The sequence below is a fragment of the Neopelma chrysocephalum genome, unplaced genomic scaffold (assembly GCF_003984885.1).
Source record: "Neopelma chrysocephalum unplaced genomic scaffold, ASM398488v2 Primary Assembly neopelma1_43, whole genome shotgun sequence".
NCBI classification, from domain to species: Eukaryota; Metazoa; Chordata; class Aves; order Passeriformes; family Pipridae; genus Neopelma; species Neopelma chrysocephalum.
Window position 1 is genome coordinate 11,040,057 of NW_020897702.1, and position 21,225 is coordinate 11,061,281.

The 21,225-nt window shown below is 41.2% G+C and overlaps 1 protein-coding gene across 6 annotated transcripts in view; it reads left to right on the plus strand.

Moving 5' to 3' along the window:
* Window positions 1-20,142, plus strand: part of PDGFD (platelet derived growth factor D) — a 141,809-nt gene extending 121,667 nt beyond the window's left edge. For all 6 annotated transcript variants that reach the window (XM_027677329.1, XM_027677331.1, XM_027677330.1 and 3 more), the window contains 2 exons: window positions 7,525-7,739; window positions 19,954-20,142. In XM_027677329.1, coding sequence (XP_027533130.1) covers window positions 7,525-7,739; window positions 19,954-20,088 — 350 coding nt within the window. In that variant the 3' untranslated portion in view covers window positions 20,089-20,142. The remainder of the gene's footprint in view (window positions 1-7,524; window positions 7,740-19,953) is intronic.
* Window positions 20,143-21,225: the final 1,083 nt, after the last annotated feature.

The window sequence follows — 21,225 nt, forward strand, 5'->3', positions numbered from 1 at the left end:
TTGGCACTTGTTTACATGCCTTTGGGAGGAGGCCCAAGGAGATGTAGATTTATGCTTGATATCCACGTGAGGATAGTCAGTGGCTGGGAAATCTCTCCACCTGTTCTGGGAAATCTCTCCACCTGTTCACTGTACAATGCAAACCCCTTCAGTGAGAGTTAGATATTTCAACATCTTGTCAACATACAGGTTGACATCACCTGTCAATAGCATATTTTGGTGCTGGGTGCCATGCTGAAATTTGTTTTCACACATCCACATTGCTGTCATAAAAGACAAAAAAATCAAATTTTTGAACTTTATCTGTCCATATACATAGTGATGTCAACACCCTTTCAGGAAGGAAAGCAGACACAAACCACCATGGCAGTTTCATATCAATCATAGGTTAACAGAATAATTTTGGTTAAAAGAGCTTTCTCATCCAAACCTCTGCCCAGTGCAAGACCATCCTTGAAGTTCTCTAGTTAAGTTTTTGACGTTTCCAACTAGAGTGATTCCTCAAGCTTTTGGATAATTTGTCTTAGTGCTTGACTACCCTCATGGTGCTTACTCTTTCGTAGAACTCATTCAAATATCCCTTGCTGCAACTTGAGATTTTTTGCAGTTTTAATTTTGCTGTGAACATCCAAAAAGTGCCTGGCTCCATCCTCCCTGTAGCCCCTTTTAAATAACTAGATATAATCATTAGAACCCTCTTTAGTATTCTTTCCAGACTAAAGAATCTCCTCTCCTCAGCCTCACTGGCTGTTTTGGACCAGTACCTTAACCGTCATGGTCATCCTTCACTGAACTCCTAGTTTGTTCATCCTTCTGCTGGAGTGGGCTCCAAATGGGATAGAGTACTTCAGATGCAAGTTCACAAGAACAGAATGAAAGGGAATATCCATCTCCCTCAGCCTCCTACTACATTCTTCCTAATGCAGTTTAGTGTGGAGCCTGGTCCTGCAAGGCAAACAGCTGACTCATGTTCAACCTGCTGTCTAACCAGATACCAAGGCTTTTTCTGCAAAGCTTCAGCTTAGTCCATGTGTCCCCAGTCTGGATCAATGGATAGGGTTATCCATGTCAGGTGCAAGAATTTCCATTTGTAATCACTGAACCTCATGATGTTCTTGCCAGCAAGTTTATCCAACATAATGAGATCCTTCTGAAAGGCCTTCCTGCAGCATGTGGATGGATTGTGTAGATCATTAGCAAAGATATTTAGCAGTATTGACTCCAGCATTACCTCCTGGGGAACACAGATAGTAATCAACCACCAGTTGTACTTGGAATTGCTGACCATTTTGCTCAAGTCTGTTGGATACTCCAGATACCTACTGATTTTGTAAACCATTAGATCTCAGCAGTTTGGCTGCAAGTATTCTATGGATCACTGTCAAAAAAACAGCAGACACCACTGCTGCTTTTGCCTCATCCAGCAAGACAGTTGTCTCAGCAGACTCTCAGGATGATCCATGACAATTTGCTCTTGGTAAATGTACTCTGGATGTTCCCAGTCACCCTCTTGTCTTTCATCTGCCTGGGCATTGCTTCCAAGGAGGATTTACCCCTTAATTTTACCATGGGCTGAGGTTAGGCTGACTAGTCTGCACCTACCCAAATCCTCCTCGCCTTACTTGTAGATGGCTTGACATGTGGTATAGAAATACCATAACAAGGTGGCTACCATCTCTTACACCTCAGCTCTACTCTGTGACTGATGCATGAAAAAAGTGTAAAATGTGCAGATATGACAACGTTAGGACCATGTGTGAAGGTCAAACAGATAAAGTGTTAAAAGCAACCCTAACAGACCTCTTGTCTTCTTAAAATTCATCAGTGATCAGCAGCATAGGTTTTCTCCTCATTCTTTAAGGCCTGTCTTTTTTCTGAATAAAATATGGTATTAACTGCAGTCTCTGATTTCAGTGCTCACCTCTGATTAAGAGCAATATTTCAAGGTAAACACATGCCATAGAGCTATGTGAAATGAGGATGGTTTTAAGAATAGGATTTAAGGGGAAGGAGGGGCAAACACTGGGCCTCAAGTATCCATCTTGATACAAGATACATCAAAATACATCAATAACAAAAGGAGGGGCAAGGAAAACCTCCATTCTTTATTGGACATGGGTGGGAATATAGTTATCAAAGATGAGGAAAAGGCTGAGGTATTTAACGCCTTCTTTACCTCAGTTTTCAACAGTAAGACAGATTGTCCTGAGAACAGCTGGCTTCTGGGCTTCTAGAAAGAGATAAGAATCTGAATAGCTCCCCTGTAATCCAGGAGGAAACAGTTAGCGACCTGCTGAGCCACTTGGATCCCCACAAGTCTATGAGACCATATGGGATCCACCCAAGGGTGATGAGGGAGCTGGCACAAGAGCTCGCCAAGCAGCTTTCCATCATTTACCAACTGGGGAGGTCCCAGATGATTGGAAGTCGGCAAATGTCACGCGGATCCACAAAAAGGGCCGGAAGGAAGACCTGGGAAACTACAGGCCTGTCAGCCTGACCTCAGTGCCTGGCAAGGTTATGGAGCAGATCATCCTAAGTGCAATCACACAGCACCCACAGGATGGACAAGGGCTCAGACCCAGCCAGCACGGGTTTAGGAGGGGCAGGTCCTACCTGACCAACCTGATCTCCTTTTATGGTCAGGTGACCCGCCTGGTGGATGAGGGGAAGGCTGTGGATGTGTCTCCCTGGACTTCAGCAAAGCCTTTGACACAGTCTCCCACAGCATACTCCTGAAAAAGCTGGCAGCCCACGGCTTGGACAGGGGTCCTCTGTACTGGGTTAGGAACTGGCTGAAGGGCCGGGCCCAGAGAGTGATGATGAACGGTGCTGCATCCAGTTGGAGGCCAGTCACTAGTGGTGTCCTCCAGGGATCATTGTTGGGCCCAGTTCTGTTTAATATCTTTATTGATGATCTGGATGATGGGATTGAGCAAATTTTCAGGTGACACTAAGTTGCAGGGGGAATGTCAATCAGCTGGAAGGCAGGAGGGCTCTGCAGAGGGACCTGGACAGGCTGGAGAGTTGAGCTGATTCCAGTGGGATGAGGTTCAACAAGGCCAAGTGCTGGGTTCTGCCCTTTGGCCAGAACAACCCCTGCAGCACTATGGGCTGGGCACAAAGTGGCTGGAGAGCAGCCAGGCAGATAGGGATGTGGGAGTTTGGATTGACAGGAAGCTGAACATGAGCCAGCAGTGTGCCCAGGTGGTCAAGAAGGCCAATGGCATCCTGGCCTATATCAGGAATAGTGATATTCCTGATCAGGCCAACAGGTTCAGGGAAGTGATTCTTCCCCTGTACTCAGCGCTGGTGAGGCCCCACCTGGAGTACTGTGTCCAGTTCTGGGCCCCTCAGTTCAGGAAGGATATTGAGGTGCTGGAGCAGGTCCAGAGAAGAGCAACAAGGCTGGTGAAGGGACTCGAGCACAAGTCCTATGAGGAGAGGCTGAGGGAGCTGGGATTGTTTAGCCTGGAGGAGAGGAGGCTCAGGGAAGACCTCATCACCCTCTACAACTCCCTGAAAGGAGGTAGTAGCCAGGTGGGGTTTGATCTCTTCTCCCAGGCAGCTATCTGTAAGACAAGAGAGCATGGTCTTAAGCTGTGCCAGGGGAGGTTTAGTTTGGATATTAGGAAGAAATTCTTTACAGAGGCGGTAATCAGGCATTGGAATGGGCTGCCCAGGGAAGTGGTGGATTCTCCGTCCCTGGAGGTTTTTAAGATGAGACTGGATGTGGCACTTAGTGCCGTGGTCTAGTAACCGCGGTTGTAGTGGATCAAAGGTTAGACCTGACGATCTCGGAGGTCCCTTCCAATCCAGTTGATTCTATGATTCTATGATTCTATGATCTTAGTGCTCTGACACATCTCTTTATGTCTGCCTTACCTTTAAGTTAAATCTCTGATGCAGACATTCTGTAATAATACTTGGAAGTTATTTACATCTGGTCTAAAGAACCTTTTAGTTCTAGTTTTAGATTAAGGACTCCAGCGGTTTCAGTCCTTGATAAGTAAAGCAGCTGGATTTCACACCAATCACACCAAGGCTCACTTACATTTTAGTCACAGCAGTGAAGTGATGCATGAAACTGACTGTACTCTAAAATCTCATTGTTATATGGATGAGGAAATGGACTGGCTCCAGACAGTAAAACAATCCCAAGACAGGGAAAAATACATATTGAAGCTTTCAGCAGAGAGAGTTGTTCAGAATAAAATGGATTCTTTTGTTAGGGGGCAATAAACCATGATCTAGAGCTAATTAGACAATGGGAACTGTTCTCGTGTGTCAGTATGATGCTACCAGAGTACAGTATACATTGTTCACAGAGTATGCATGCTCACCTTATCCCACTAAGCACTGGAGTTCTGTAGAGCAGAGTAAAAAAGCATGTAGGTATAGGTGTTTACCTCCAAATGGATTTTAATAGAGGATGACTTGTGTATGTCCTAAACTGTTTATTTGGGCTGTTCTTCTCTGCTTGAAATTATTTATTTTCATGTTTTCAACATCACTACAATAAGACCTTTTTGCTATTATTTTTGTCCATTTTAAGCTGGACTCTGATACCTAAAATACAGCAAAGTGCAGAGAATTCACATTTTAACTGATAACTCTGGGATCTGGTGGTCCCAAAACCTGATAATAACCATGATCAGAATGCCTTGAGCAGATAACAAGGACAATTCATGCAATTTTGCATTAGAAATTTTCCCGTAGGTTTTTCAAATACAGAAAAAATACACTAGATAAAATGCGTATTGCTACTACCCGATTTCAGAATACCTGAAGAGTGTACCCAGAGAAAGTTTTGAGCCCTCATTGAAAACTGCTTATTCCTTCATACTGCATAGAGAAAGAAAATTATGCTAATTATCTGGTTATTCCCTCCTATGCTTCAAGCAAATCAACAGCTCCCCACAGTCCTGAGTCAGCTACAGCCTGAGACCCTGCAAAGACTTCCGAAAGTCATCAAAAGTAGGCGTTTGAAGGCAGTGAGCAAAGCCTTCCTTCCAGTGAAAGCCCTTTTTTAGGTCAACACTTGCCATTGAAATTGAACAGTTAAGTATTGAAGCTAATAGTGTAACACAGTGATGGATATAATATGCCCTCTGCAGGAAAGCCCCGCCACGTAGGTCCTTTATATGTCGGTGCTTTCCCTCTCTGCTAGTCTCATTACAAGGACTCATTTATGTTTTGATAATACAGCAGTGCTAATAGGTATTAGCTCAATGCAGGAAGGAGGAATGTTGAGCCTGAGGGGAAATGTCATCTGTGATAGAGTAAATTTTATTTAGTCCCCCAACCGTTTTCTGGACACAGATGTCAGTTCATGGGCCCTCTTTACTGACCAGTTTGTTACTGGAAGCCTTGTTTCCTATGTTACCTCAGCTGAATTAAGTCTAAATTAAGCCTTTGAGCATTTTATTCTAACTCCACCAGTACCATCAGCACCATCAGCAAATGCCATCATAGTCCATGATCAGCATGGACTGCCCAATAGGAGTCTGCTCATATTAGTATCCATTCCCCTGGATTGCTGTAGTGTTGATGATCCAGGCTTTCCCCTCAAGAAATCTCATTAATCATAAAGACAGAAAATTTTCAACCCTCTTTTTCCTTTGGGAGATTTTTCCTTCACATCTATTGGCTGAAATGAATAGTAGTCAGATAGTGCTTTGCTTTACCAGTTAGCAAAGCTGGTGGCAAGCATTTAGAGGAGTGGGAAACACTTCCCTGTGAAGAGAATTAGCCTGAGATCTTGCTGTGAGAAGGGGTGGAGAATGTGTCATTTGGAGAATGACAGTGGAGAAAAAAATACCATCTGTTAAAACAAAGAAATCAATATTCCCTGGACTTGTAAGTCCTGGATAAGGACATTCACAGTGTATTTTTCTCCCAGTTCATGAGTATACCACCAGCCCCATTGATTTTGTGCTTATATCAGGAGAATGATCTATACCTCTTTTGGAGAGATGCTAACTCTCTGGAGAGAACCACTGAGATTTCATGGTGACATGTATCACAATTGCTATAAAATCACAATTTATCTGCTGAATTCCCATTGACTGAGATAACACTTTGCCAGGAAAGTGAATCTGCTATGATTTTCTATAATAGCACTCCTGACATTTATGTACCCTTGCCTCTTGCTTATCTACCTTGTGAATATCTCTGGGTCAGAATGTAAAGGTACATGATATTTACAAATCACAGCTTTTTCCACTACTTACTTTGTGATGTTGACAAGGACTGAATCACAGAAGGTATGAAGTGTCTTTGTTGTAAATTTTCACATATTTTTATTAAAGCACAGGCAGAGATGCTCTCAGGACCAGAAATGATACATGCCCATGAAAATCACAAACACTACACTGTTATCTCAGTTCTCATTTGAGCCACCCCTATTTTCCTGTTGATGTTTCTGTTAGCAAATGCTCTTTGGAGTTGAACTCAACACAAGTTCACATGTCCTCCAGTCCTGAACGAATTACTGAGCTTTTGAACACTTAGTTGGTGGATAGAATCCTAAGGAAAGAAGAAAGTAGAAAAGGAAGGAAAAAGAAATCAAAAAACTTCTATAGAAATAGAACTCATTAAATTTTTTACTTTTGTATGTGTTACAAGTATGGAATATGTATTTATAAAAGGGGTTATTTGTTTTGTTTTAGCTTTACAAGGAAAAGCTAGAAACAGCACTTAAAGTCACAGCTGATAGTCTATAAGTTATTTTTATGACAGGCTTTACTGCTTGTTTACATGACAGATCTCACAGAGATACCAGGCACTTAAACATCAACCAACTACTGGCATTCAATGAACCTCATTAGTTTTAATTGTATTTATTTTTATGCCTATTATAGTAACATTTACCAGCTGAAATTAATATTGCTTAGATTGGTTTCTCCATCTAAAAGTCAGTTATCTAAACTCTGTCCATAAACAATACAGACAGGCAACTTGAGAAAGCAAGTCATGTAGCCTGTCCTAAATGCTCTTGTGAGGAAGGGATGAATCACTCCCCAGTTTCTCTACTGACCACAGGAAGGGTCTTGTTTAAAGTGTTTGCCTTTTCTATGCCTGCAGTTAGGCAAAAGAAGTTATGCCCATAGTAACAAAATAGATCTCATCATCTAAGTAAGTCAAGTATAAACAGAGGAGGGAAGAGAGTAGCAGAGGTGGAATCTCTTGCCCAGGGATCCAACAGATCAGTGATAAAGCAAGTAAAATTACTAGTCTTCAGCTTTCAGGCCAATATTTTACTGCAAGCCTTCCCTTCACCTTTATAGTTGGTGTGAGCTTCGCTATGGGAATCAGTGGGAGCCAGGTGACTGCCTGGATGGCCACCTGTAATGATTTAAAATTGGTAGGTTTATGTTTATCTGTTACGGAAATCACTGCTACACCTCACTTATTTTTCAAACAGTGTCCCATAACTTTGTGTTATTTACCACCTAGGGAGTAGTATAAACCAGAGGAATGACCCACTCAAACCTCACTAATGAAACTTCTTTTGCGTTGCAGTTGACCTGGACAGGTTGAATGATGACGTGAAACGTTACAGCTGCACTCCGAGAAACTACTCTGTCAATTTAAGGGAGGAACTGAAGCTGACAAATGTAGTTTTCTTCCCCCGCTGCCTCCTTGTCCAGCGCTGTGGAGGAAACTGTGGCTGTGGGACTCCCAACTGGAAATCTTGCATGTGCATGTCAGGGAAAACAGTGAAAAAATATCATGAGGTATTTTCATTCTTTCTTTGTTACTTCTTTTGGGTATTTATTGCTTCCACGGATTCTGAAGTCTTTTCTCCGAGCCATGTGTGCTGGTTGTTAATTGACTATCAGGTTAATATTGATCCATGCTATATCATATTATATTATCATTGTGCTATATCATGTTATATTAACATGCTTATATTGATTATCATGTTGTATCTGCAGTGCAAAAAACAGTGGGCAAAAATTACTGACGCAGTGAAGGGTCATAGGCGAAGATGCCATCATTTGAAAGACACCACAGTATTTGAGTGAATGCCTTCTGTGCTTACCACTCTTCCTGAGATGAAGGATCTACTTAGGCTTTAAGACAGGTTCAGGTAGCCTTAAAGTGAAAGCTAGGCATAGATAACAGCATCTCTATTGCTGTCCATGCAAGATACCAGCTTGGTACCTCATGGAGCAGCATTTGTACCTTCCACTGCAATAAGGCATGGAGACAGAGACACACACAGAGTCAACATGCAGGAAGGCCTAATTTTAATTGTTTAATATTGATGTCTTTAATGCCACAACGCATATCCAGTGATATGCATTTGGAAGTGGTGAATGAACAGAGTGGAAGGAGGTTATGTATGTGTGAGAAAGGGGTGTTAGCAGGTGTTTATGGGTAAGTTAATTTAGAAGCAGTTAGAGAGAACTTTTGCCGCCTCTGAGTGGATGCTACCACAGAATCCTAGCGAATTTTGTTGCAAGAATGAGGCTCATATTGGACTGATTTTCCCATCAAAGGGCTGATACAAAGTGAATATATATACCTCTGGAAATACTCTTTTTAGTAACACAGAGACGTGTGTTCCTTGAGACATTTGACTGCACTTCCTCTTGCTTTAAACTTATGCCCACATTTGGAAATTACAAGTAAGTCCTTTGCAAACTCTCTTCCCTTCCAGATTTACTACCTATAGGAAACAGCTGAATCATTCAGCCTTAGCTTTTTTCCAATTCAGCAATTTTTTAGGAAGGCAAAATTTTTGCATAGGAACGATGTCCATTATGCTTATTTTTAATCTGTTCAGAACACATTTAGACAGGGAAAACACAAGGAAAGAGCATTTTATATTCTTGCCTCTAAATCGGTATTTTCAGATCGAGACATGAAAAATGTTCACTAAAGTGAAGATATCTAGGAAAGTTACTTGGCAGCAGCCTTTTAACAGCCTGAACATAGGGAAGCTGCATGCCATGCTGACTTAATTTCTAACACATATGTCTTGTTAAGAGCCTGATTTACCACTTGGCTTAAGCCCCAAGTGAAAATAAACTTTATGGACTTTAAACCTGGATGTGATGTGGACTCATAACACTAAGGCATTATCTTGGGAGACCCAGGGCTGCAATAGCAGAGGGTCATTGAAGGTCAGACCTTTGCCGCACTGTAAGCAATGTGGTTACTCTTTTCCAAGGTAAGTGATATTTTCTCACAATTAACTGTGGCATACAGCATACTCCACATCAGCTAGGACTAGAGAATAGTTAATATTTTCTCTAATTTTAAACAAGATGCAAGGAATGACCCTGGTAATTACAGAGCAGAAAGCCTTATCTCAATGGTAGAAAAGTTAATTGGAAAAAAAAATTAATATGTTTACGACACCTAGATGACTATGAGCTGATAAAATGAAGTCGGAATGCCTTATATATGAATAAATATTTAAACAGCACTACAACAAGAATGCTAAAAGGCCTGGAACCTCCTTCAGTGAGCGAACAGTCAACCAGACAAGATCAGACACAGATTATAAGCTGGTTAAGAGATAAAAAGCAAAGAGGTGGAAAAGATGAACAATTTTCTAAATAGGAAAGGGCTACATGAGGTGCCCCCAGCACATAGACTAAGTGTTATTTCATGTATGATCAATCTGAATAGAGGTGAACAGACAGGTGGAAAAAATGACAGCTAGCACAGGAGATAACACTGTAACAGCAGAGAAGGCTGTGAGGAATTTCAGAAGGCCTAGGTAACTACTTGTAAATGCAGGTAATAAAAACAGCAAGCATTAAGACAAATGGTCTAAACTATCTATTCGTATAACACTGGGTGTGTGAAGGGAGGAGGAAGAACTGAGGGGTGGAAGTTATGCTAAAAGTTGAGTAGTGAGTCACTGTGAAGAGCTTCAGGAAAACAGATGTTTAGTACAGTGATAGGAAAAAGATAAGTGACAGTCTTCTGCAGGAATGGAGATGAAGGGATAATAACATAGCAAATATTGTGGCCTGGATAAATTACTGGGGTACTTATACTGGGTTTTGACCATTGGTGCTTATAATGGTACAGGCAGGACTAGAAAAGTTATATAGAAGCAGTAAACATACATCAAGAGAGATACAGGGGAAGATACAGATCAAAGACATTTGTAAAGAAAATGGCTCAAAAGTTTTGCATGATATCACTTAGAAACAAAACTCAGAATAAGAGAGAACACAGTGAAAGATAGAAAATAATGAATACTAGCTAAAGGAAAATCAGATCTTCCTAAATAATGTTTTCCTTCAGAAAAAAACAAGAGAGAGATTGAAAGGAAACTAACTTAAAGTAGAAAAAAGGCATTGTATTTTTTTCATAGTAAATCTGTACGGAATTTCAATGCTTAAATATGAGCTGTGCATAATTCAGAAGGGTTCTGAAAGAACTAGAAGTAAAATATAAACTAAGGAATCCTGAGTTACACCTGTAACAGAATTTAAGCCAACTGTTGACAGCAGCTAGTAAAAGAATGCTGATTATAAACACGTTATCAAACACTTACTTGTTATCAGGTGTTTGAAAGCTGCTGGTGCTGGGACACCAGAATATCACACTAGCCAAGTATTGCTCAGAACCAGGATGTCGTGACTTATGACCGCACCAAACTAATCACTAAATTCAGGAAATTCAACATTCACACTAATACATCACTGATACTTTATTTTCCCATTCCTTTTTTCTCCAAAAACTGTACAGTGTTTCATCTTTAACATTAAATGGCCTTTGTAAGTTTAAATTTAAACTTAACCCTTAGGCATGAATTAGCAGCTCACTGGGCAGAAATTTAGTGTCTACCATTAATGCGAGTGGAAGTCATGCAGATAAATTCATGTATCACATACTAAAGATGTGTTCGTTAATTTTAGTCCAAAATGTTTTCCACTCTATTATTATTATTAGGCATGCATAGTTAATCAGTTTTATTCTTATTATCCTTTGACACTTAACTCTAATTTTACTTAAATACCTGGCAGTAAAGGAAGGGCCTCTCAGCATGCCAGTTTTAGAACCATGGAGACAGTTTACTCTCTTAAAAGCCAATTTGAAACCTATTAACCTTAACCAAAGAGCCTTTAGTTGCATAACAAGGGACAGAGCTTCACACTTTATCAAATTCCTAGCACTGTTAATTTGGTTAAAAACCTCTGCCTACTGCTGCAGGAGAACAAAGGCCAGAAGACACCAGAAGGAAGTATTAGGTAGTGGAGCAAAGCAGGTGTTTGTAGTAGCTGAAACGGAGTCCTGCAGATCCCGGATCACTTCTCTTGCCAGGCTGATTTTCCCTAACCGCTATTCTTGGGCATTATCTACTGAGCTCCGGAACCCACAAGAGTTGTTTGTCCTGCACATGAATATGCTTGTCCTCAACAGTAAAAATGTGTCTGGAGATCACTTAAAAGTTGAGTGGAATTTCTGAGCTACCCAGTATTTCTGGGCAAGAAGGACAGGCAGGGAAATTTTCCAGAAGGGATGGGCTCCTTTTTGGCTTCATAGCCAGTATTGGAATAGCTGCATGCTGGAAGCTGTGAGGACCCTAAAGTCCAGTGTTGGTTGACAGAGAAGCTTCTAGTGCAGAGAGATTCCAAAGTTATATTCTCCTTATGCTTTTAATGTTTTTTAGTTCCCCCTTAGTGCCCATTCAAAGCCTCACACTGTACTCATCACCGAGCACTCCCTTCTAGCCTAGCCTCTCAGGTGTAGCCATTAATTTTGCCGAACTAAGAGTGCTGCTCCAGTTCCCTGGATGGAATGTACAGATCTTTTCTATCATGTCCAATTGTAAGAAGTGATGCAACAGTAGGGAAAATGAGAACATGAGAATGCCACAGTAAGGGGTAGCTTTTTTTTATTGCCCTGGGGAACGTTAATCATGAGATCTCAAGTCTTTTTTATGGCTTGGAAGTTTGCCATGACTTTACCGAAATACTCTGTTTCCAGAAATAAACAGGTTCATAACTTGGGTAAACAGATAGTTTTATAGGTGGGCTTTTTGGGTGTTTGTTTTGTTTTGTTCTGTTTTGCAGGAGTCTTGTGATGCTGTGTGGTTTTCCATAGCTTCTGGGTTTGCTTGAGACCAGAGCAAATACTCTGGACAAAGACTCATGACTTACCACATAGTATCACGGACCGTTCAAACCAAACAGGCCAAGTCCTGGCAGCGTCTGAAAATGTCTCCTGGGCACAGTCTGCCATAAGTGATACTGAGTTATGTTGTAGGGCTCCCTGCAGGGGAAAGACAAAGCAATACATGGAAATGGATGCAACACACCTTAATCAAATGCTCAGGTCTACTGCTGTCTTAACTTTCTAAATGGGACTTGAAATGAAAGTATGTTTTTCATTGCACCACATTTCTTTGGAAATGCCTGAAGCTGCTCTTTAAAGAGAGGGGGGCTCTAAACCTGGAGATCACTCAGCCCAGAGGAGGTGTGGGGGAACTCGGGGCCAGAACTCAGTTCAGCTGCAGCTGCAGCTGTCTTATCCAGCCAGCATGCATATACCTCAGAGACACAAGAAATCAGTTTCCCCATCTCATTGCTGTAACTGATGAGATGTGAAATGAGTTTCCGTAGGGAATAAGTGCTCTTAAGGTAGCAACCAGAATTTGTCAGAGTGCATAAACCTCCACAAATACAGTGCTGAGCAACACAGCTAAAAAGCATATAAGGAAAAAAGCCAAGTAGTGAAAGCTGATTGCATCTTTTACCTACTTATTTTTCTCTCCCGAAAAGACCGATGTGTTTTTCACTGTCTATAAGGTGCTTCTTCCCTCACCCCCTCACCAGCCCCTTTTTGAAGCATTGTGCGTCCATTCTAGTTTTATGTTGATTCCAGCTTGTCTGGTGCCTTCACAGAACATAAATTCAATTAATTCTCAGAGACAAGGTTTAGAATAGTGTTAGGGTGGCAATTTCATAACCTTTGGTTGCCCTGAGAGATGCAGCAGGCGTCCCAGAGTGGACAATACTGTATCTTGGCACAAGTTGCTGGGACATAGAAACAGCTTTAACTGAACCCAACAATGTAAAGAAAAAATAAGACAGAGGGAATATTATAGGGGAGAAAAGAACAGGGAAGCGGGAGAGAAAATAAAAAAGTGACATGGAACTTCAGTAAGACAGAGGAGTTGCTGCAATGGAGTTAAGAAATGTGACTAATACAATCTGGTGTTGTAGGGGCTTTTTTCTTTTTTTTTTTCTTTGTTTTTTTCAGAGAAATGAGAAGCAAACCTTTAGGAGGCACTTGAGAGAGCAGACAACAATTCTCACTCTGTCCTTGCACAGGGAAACATAAGATAACTGGTCAAAAAATGATCCAAATGCTGCTGACACAACAAAGGGATTTGCTAAGGGATTAAAAAGAGCTAGAATCATCAAAGCAGTGTGCAAGGAATATGGTCTGGTGGTTGTACGTCCTGGAGTTGATAGTATGTGTATAAAGGAGATAAAAGGTTGTTATGGTAATGAACGCACAGAATTAGCCTGACAAAGGAGTTAATTCATAGAATATTATACAAGAAGCAGCAATGGGATTTTTTTGGAATGGAAATACAAGGAAACAGAATGAGTCAGAAATGACTGCTAGGTCATAGGATGAGCAGAGAGAGCACAGAAGTGCAGTGAGAGATAAAGGTTCATTTTTACTAGATGAAAATGAAAGTTCTTGGGTTGACATCTGGAAGTTAAGCAAGTGAGACATCCTGCGATATGTGTTAGGACAGAGAGGCAATTTCTTAAGGAGGAACACCTGGATCTAGTTAGTGGTGAAACAACAGCTGGAGCATAATACACACATAATTCCTGACAAGATCACCAAAAGTTAGGGTCTTGTTGCTGTCACGTATGTCAAAAACATCATAACTTTAGCAACTGCTTCAGATGCCTCACTTTTAAGCCAGTTAATGTTTTCCCATCTTTGTTGTATTAAAACCAGGTGTTTTTTATTCATACAAATAAAAAAAAATAGAAACAATAATCCCATCTACACTTAATAATCCCTTAGTTTGCATGCTACCACTGATCAGCAAACTAACTCTTTTTTCTTGTCCCTAACACCCTGTAATTATCTTTGATAAGAAAGAATACATCTTTGGGTCTTTGTCATTGTTTTAGGCTCTGTTCCTACTAAAGGTCCTTATGCTAAATTATGAACCACATTCCCATAATGCTTGGTTTCTTATACTCAAAGCACAGCTAAACTGTGTGTGACCTTTGGATTAGATAACTTTCAAAAATTGAAGAGTAAGATTTTTTTATGTCTATCAGAACTTGGATCTGTGATGAATGTTTTGCACTTTTGATGCTTCCTCTTTTATGAATCTCAAACAAATATAATTTGGTTTGCATGCTAGAATGATGGTATTTTTAGATGTGCAGAAGGAGATTAGATAATGCTGCATAGCAGAATTTTAAAATAAGTTCTGCAAAGTACAAGTTTCACTGTCTAAAATAGTGTCCATAGTTGTTCACCATCTTCTGTCACTAGAATATGGAGCTAATTAGATATTTGGTAAGTCATAGTCGTTATTGAATATCTGTGGTCTTCTTAAGCTAATCAGAAAGAAAAAAACCCTGAATTTTGCATGAGGCTTGATATTTCCATTGGTGTTTGAACTACTGGTTAAGAAATTAAAAAAAAAGTATCACTATTTTTCCTAAGTAAAGTATGTTAAGTAAAAAAATGGCTATGAGGAACTGGATACCCCCTCTTTTTTTAAGTGTTGACTGTGTTTCCTATCACTCTTTGCTTTTTAGTACAATAAAAGTCAGCCATCATGGGTTGTGATGGCTAAATGTTGCCTGACTTCAAAGGTCAATGATACCTGGTTAAGACCATCAGCAAATGCTGAAAGGATGGTTCACCTTCTCTGGCTCTACCCATCTAAAGCTGCAAGTCCAAGCTTTGGGCTCCTTTCCTAGTTACCAAAGATAGACTCACCAGAGGTGGGTGTTTCAGGTGACTCATTCTCTGGAGTAGTGGCTTTGTTGTGGCTTCTACTGGAGACATGCCAGGTATGGGTCAGGGTGAACAGGTTATCTCCAGCTGGGTCCTTTTCCTGGCAGTCATCACCACTCTGCTCTCCTCAGCCCCTGATCTTGAAGTGTTCTCACAGACCTGCTGAGATGATAGGGGCCATCAACCCTGACCTCCTGTGCTCCACAGGATACTGGAGAGCACCCTGCTGCCCCCAGAGCATGACCCAAGTTGATACTGTACACCTCTTGGAAAGGCAACCCTCAAACAGGCTGGAAAGCCCAGAGTTCCTTGGAGAACTGTTGAGGTGATGAGTTGGCCTGACTTAAACAAGTGTGCCCTAATTCCATTTCAATGTCTTCTGGCTTCAGCTTCCAGATCCTGGGTTTTGTGATGGCTTTGCTCTCCCATTTAAAGAGGCTTTCAAAAGCTGGCATCCAAATTCAATACATGATCAATGAACAAGATTGCTGGCAAGGAAATTTTTGTAAGCATTTTCTTTATATTTCCTAAAGCACCACTCCAAAGGGAAGTTATGCAGTTGCTACAGTCATCTCACCTTGAAACTTCTCAGATGCTTGGGCTTATCTACAAAGTAAAATACCATCCAGCATATTAGTGCGCTCTAATGGGGATTTCTGCACAAAAACTGCCCTGTTCCCCCTTTTTTGTATTACCTATAAGCAACAAATCCACCTCAGAAGCCAAATAATCTGTCTTGACTTTAATTATTTTAATAGTTTTATGATCATAATTTATTCAGTGTTTGATGAGAGGGATATGGCTGTAGTTATATGCTCTTTGTGAGGCAATATGAAGAGCTGAGGCACCACAGTTTGATGAGTAGTGACAGACATTGATTCTTTAATTTGAAAACTGCAAGGTTATTCTTCTTTTTCACTCACACACAAAAAAAAACCTTTTGAGCATTCCAGACCTTGTCATATTTATATTTTCTTACAGCTACTGATCCCATCTAAAAAGGAGCAATAAAGTGTCCTGAACAGGATTTCTTTGAACCGTTTCCATTAATTCAGTAGCTCCTCACCTTTAAGGACCTGACCATGTGATGAATAAACAGCAGTTATTTTCAGAATAATGAGTTTTCTTTTACCTACTGTGGTCACCAGAAATGGCCTTTCCTTCCAGGGAATTTTCAATTCTCTTATATTTAGCTGAAAATAAAACTATTAGGTAGACATGAGACAGAGAGCTTTGAATATCAGTTCTGTGATCAGCTGTTAAAGCAGTTCTACAGAGGGATCTGGACAGGCTGGATTGATGGGCTGAGGCCAACTGTATGAGGTTCAACAAGGCCAAGTGTCAGGTCCTGCACTTGGGTCACGTCAACCTCAGGCAGTGCTACAGGCTGGGGAAAGCTGCCCAGAGGGAAAAGAGCTAGGGGTGTTGGTCAACAGCAGCTGAACATGAGCCAACACTGCCCAGGTGGCCAAGAAGGCCAATGGCACCATGGACCGTATCAGCAATGGTGTGGCCAGCAGGAACAGGGCTGTGATTGTCCCCCTGTACTTGACACTGGTGAGGCTGCTCCTCAAATCCTGTGTTCAGTTTTGGGCCCCTCACTACAAGAAAGACATTGAGGTGCTGGAGCAAGTCCAGGGAAGGGCAGTAATGCTGGTGAAAGGTCTGGAGCACAGGTCTGATGAGGAGCAGCTGAGGGAACTGGGGTTGTTCATCCTGGAGGAGTCTCAGGGGGGACCTTATCACTCTCTACAACTACTTGAAAGGAGGTTGTAGCAGAGTGGGGGTTGGTCTCTTCTCACAGGGAAAAGATGAAATGGTCTCAAGTTGCACCGGGGGAGGTTTAGATTGGATATGAGGGAAAATTTCTTCACTGCAAGGGTGATCAAACATTGAAACAGGCTGCCCAGGGAAGTGGTCACTATCGCTGGATATGTTCAAAAAGCATGTGGATGTGGCATTAGAGGACACAATTTAGTGGTTGACTTGGCAGTGCTGGGTTAACAGTTGGACCTGATGATCTCAGAGGTCTCTCCCAGCCTAAACGATTCTATGATTCTATAATTTCAGCTGTGTTCAATCACTGCTTTCCTATCTGGTGAAGTGTTTGACAGTTCATTTTCTTATCAGCAAAGCCCATATACTGTGCTCATGCTTCTTAATAAAAAACACAGGGAAAGTCCCCAAGCTGTCAGATGGTCTATTAACTTAAATACAGTCCACATCTTTGCTCTCATCCCATTGCCTACTTTCATTTGCTCTCAATTGGAAAAATCAGGTCTAGCTACCCATGACCTTGCAAAGTGCCAGTCATCTGGACTTGTCAGATTTTGCTGAAATGCTTCTTTAAATAAGGAATTTTATCATGGTTTCAGTGTCAGCATCTGTACTTGATTTTAAAAATATGTTTCCTTTAAAAAAGCATCTTTGAAGCTGTGGTCTATTTTTTCTCTGTAGTAATTGCGGCAACCTGATTCGGTTCAATTCCTTTGTGTTTTGGGTAACTGTGTGGTACAGCAAATTGTCCTGGTGTCCATCAGGATTTATTGCATATATCGATGCAGTCAATGTTTCAAATCATTTGAAAGAGACTATATTTTTGTTGCTTAAAAAAAAAAAATACATCTCTGTGTTTCTAAGAGGGAAAAGTAATTCTATTTTCCCAACACAGTAAAGCAGCAGGTCTATACCTTGCCTAGGCACAGTCCTTCCTCTCAGTATTACATAGGCTAAATATAAATTTTATCACAAAAGGGAGGACAAAATAATAGACTGTGTTCAGCGCTAATCACTTTTGTTATATCCCATAACTTTTCTAGCCTCAAGACATTAATGGTAGAGAACGAATGGTATAATCCCAAAGGTTGCTAACCTGTCTGCCCTTCCCCAGCTACTCTTGGTTATCTATGGTTATCCTTTGGCAAGTCATTGACACTTGCTTCTGGGGATTTTCTAATTCTGTTGAAAATGCTAATACTATGTTAATCTGGTATGCAGTCTCTGTCCTTTCCAAACCATCTCAATGCTTGTATGGTGTTACAATGGCAAAGTACAGAAAGTACATTGTAAAAAAAAAAAAGGATTGTTGAGTAACAGTATGATCTGCTAGTTAGGGGACCTGTTATTTAAGGCAGAAGTGTGGGTGTTTCAGTGGTTGAGGTGCTAAAGATACCTAGGTCCCACTTCCCATTTGTCCAGTGACTTTGGCAGGTCATACACTTAACAAATGTCTCTCCATCTTTTGAACAAGAAAGAGAAATCTAGCTGATCTAGCAGTCACTTGGCCAAGCTAGCATGAGTCACATCAGCCTGCCAAGAGGTGAGACATGCTAGCTCTAGTACCTTACCAGTGCATGGTTTCTGGACTAAAGGGCTTGAGGTCACACTGAGCTGAACCTACCCACCAGCTTACCGCCAGCTGTGGAGCTGTAGCCTTACTATCTCCATGTCCTGCTCCCCATCAGTAAATAAATGATTTCAAAATGGAAAGGACCTGGAAATGCCACTGGCAGTTTTTCTACTGATGTGTTGCAGAGCCTCAAGCAAATCAGTTTTGGATTCTCCATCTATGCAAGTTTGATAATTATGCATATCTTTCTGGGCAATGTGCTGTGAGATTTGGGAAGAAAAATGCTGTAGGAGATTTAGGGTGTTCTTAATCTTAACTCATTCATTGTGCCTAATCCAAACTAGTATTTAAGCTTCAGGATTGAAATTATAAATTAATATCTCTTTTGTTAAACTACTGTAGGCCATGAACAGCAAACTAATGAAACAAAACAGATTTTCTCCCCTCAACCTATGCCCCCATGCTAGTGTGGGTATGATCTCCTACACAGCAACTCAGCCTCCAGTGGTGGGCTCACAGAGCATGCCCCTGCAAACCACCATCCTCCTCAGCTTTTCCAGTCCATGGTTTACGTACACTACCACAGAAGATTAGACAGGATGCAACATTATGGCTCTTATGCACATATTCACAAGATTATTTTCAGGGAATCATAGGTTCATATAATAATACAGGTTGGAAAGCATGTCTGAGGGTCATCTAGCCCAATCGCCAATTAAAAGCAGGGAGAATTTCCAAGCTAGATGAGGTTGCTCGGAGTCTCATCCTGTTAATTCTGTCTTCAAGGTTTCTACAGCCTCTCTAGACAACCTGCTCCAATGTTTTAAACACTCAGTCTTTTCTTCCTTATAATCAAATAGGATTTTTTTGGTTGCAACTTGTGCCTCTTTCTCATTTTTCTCTTTTTTTTTTGTGACCTACAACCCCCTTTCTTAGGGGTCTCTATCTTGCCTATCTGGAATTTTTTCAGAAGCCTCTTGTATGATGTATACTTACCTAGGAAATAATTTTGTTTACTTGTTTGTTTAAGATTATTCACAGTAAATTCTTCAGAAATCATTTAGGTTGAGGCAGAGATTTTTAATATAAGCCAGCAGAAGTCAGATTCCACAGAAACTCGTTGAGATCTGGCACGTATTTTGTGCAAGCTCCCTCATCTCCTTTTGTCTTCCACAAATATTTCATTTTTGAGCCAATTCTAACGATATGTGCTTCAGACATTTCAAATTGCACAAAAAAAAGTTACTTGTTCTTTAGAGGAGAAATATTATACAACGGAGGGAAGGGGCAGAGCAACTCAAATATGTATGGGACAGCAAAGATGAGCCAAAGGAAATGTGCTTGATAATTCACATGCAAAGGAGCAACTCTGGATATGGTTAGGAGACTGCGTGATGTAAAGATACCTGATGTAGAAAATAATCCAGTCTGTCAAAGGTCCAGGACAAACAGTACAGGAAGATGTCAAAGAGTGCAAAGAAAAATCTGGAAGTAAAACAAAAATGTATCCAAATTAATGCTGGTCAGGGCCATTAAGGACTGTTGGTGCCCTCAGGGCCCCAACACTCTTATCCTCAGATCTCCACAGTGTTTTCTAATCAATGCATTTCTGTTGATCCTCCCAGGTGCTGAAATTCATCCCTGAGGCTGGGCATACCAGAAGAAAAGGCAGAATCAGGAACAACATGGCCTTAGTTGATATACAGCTGGATCACCATGAGCGTTGTGATTGTATCTGCAGTTCAAGACCACCCCGATAAAAAAAAAAAGGAGGAAAAAAAAAGAAAGAAAGAGAGGAAGAAAGAAACAACAAAAAAAACCCCAAGACACATTAATTGCATTTTACTGGATGTTTACTTTTAAGCAGGATTGGTCTGAGGACCTTTACTCGCTAATCATTTGAAATTTGTTATTAGCCTGCCTTTGCAGTTAGCAAACATGATCTCTCTGTTTCAGCATAGCTGTGCTGATTAGTCCCATGGCAACTAAACAGGTATATCATAGATTTATATATCAGCATCCAAGAATATAAGATTATGGTTATCTGTAGCTAGATTCTGAGGGTTGAGATTTTAAAAGCTCACTTGCAGTCCTTAGGCACACAACGCGCACTGAAATTAAACATCAGGTACATAGGTATTTGTAGCTGGCAATAAATCATAGAATCATAGAATCAGCTGGGTTGGAAAGGACCTCTCAGATCATCAGGTCTAACCCTTGATCCACTACCACCGCGGTTCCTAGACCATGGCACTAAGTGCCACATCCAGTCTCATCTTAAAAACCTCCAGGGACAGACAATCCACCACTTCCCTGAGCAGCCCATTCCAATGCCTGATTACCCCCTCTGTAAAGAATTTCTTCCTAGTATCTAACCTAAAACTCCCCTGGCACAGCTCAAGACCACGCCCTCTTGTCTTACTGATAGTTGCCTGGGAGAAGAGACCAACCCCCACCTGGCTACAACCTTCTTTCAGGTAGTAGGTTGAAATAGCTTTGTGTTTGCTTCTCACTCACCAGTCCCTACACTCAAATTCTCCTGCCATTTCTACCTCCTTAGCTCTCCTGGTAGTCAGTAGGGTTTTGTGGGTATAAACAAAGAGAGAATTTGAGCCTCTATGAGTGCAAAATGATTTGCCCCGCTCTCAGAGGAAACTTCCCAGCATTCTGGCCCAACAGAGTGAGACAGAATGCAGAAAATCCATCACTACATGAAATAACACACCAGTAAAGTCAAATCTCACTGTTTGTACTCGAGCAAATCATGTGATGAAATTAGTAGATGCTTTGCATAAGCCAGGACACTGATGGTGGTGGGGGAGTGTGGAGGTTGGTACTTTTCCCCTGGTGACTCCAGGTGACTCCATGGGAGCCATTGCCCGGGTGCTTCTGCAAGA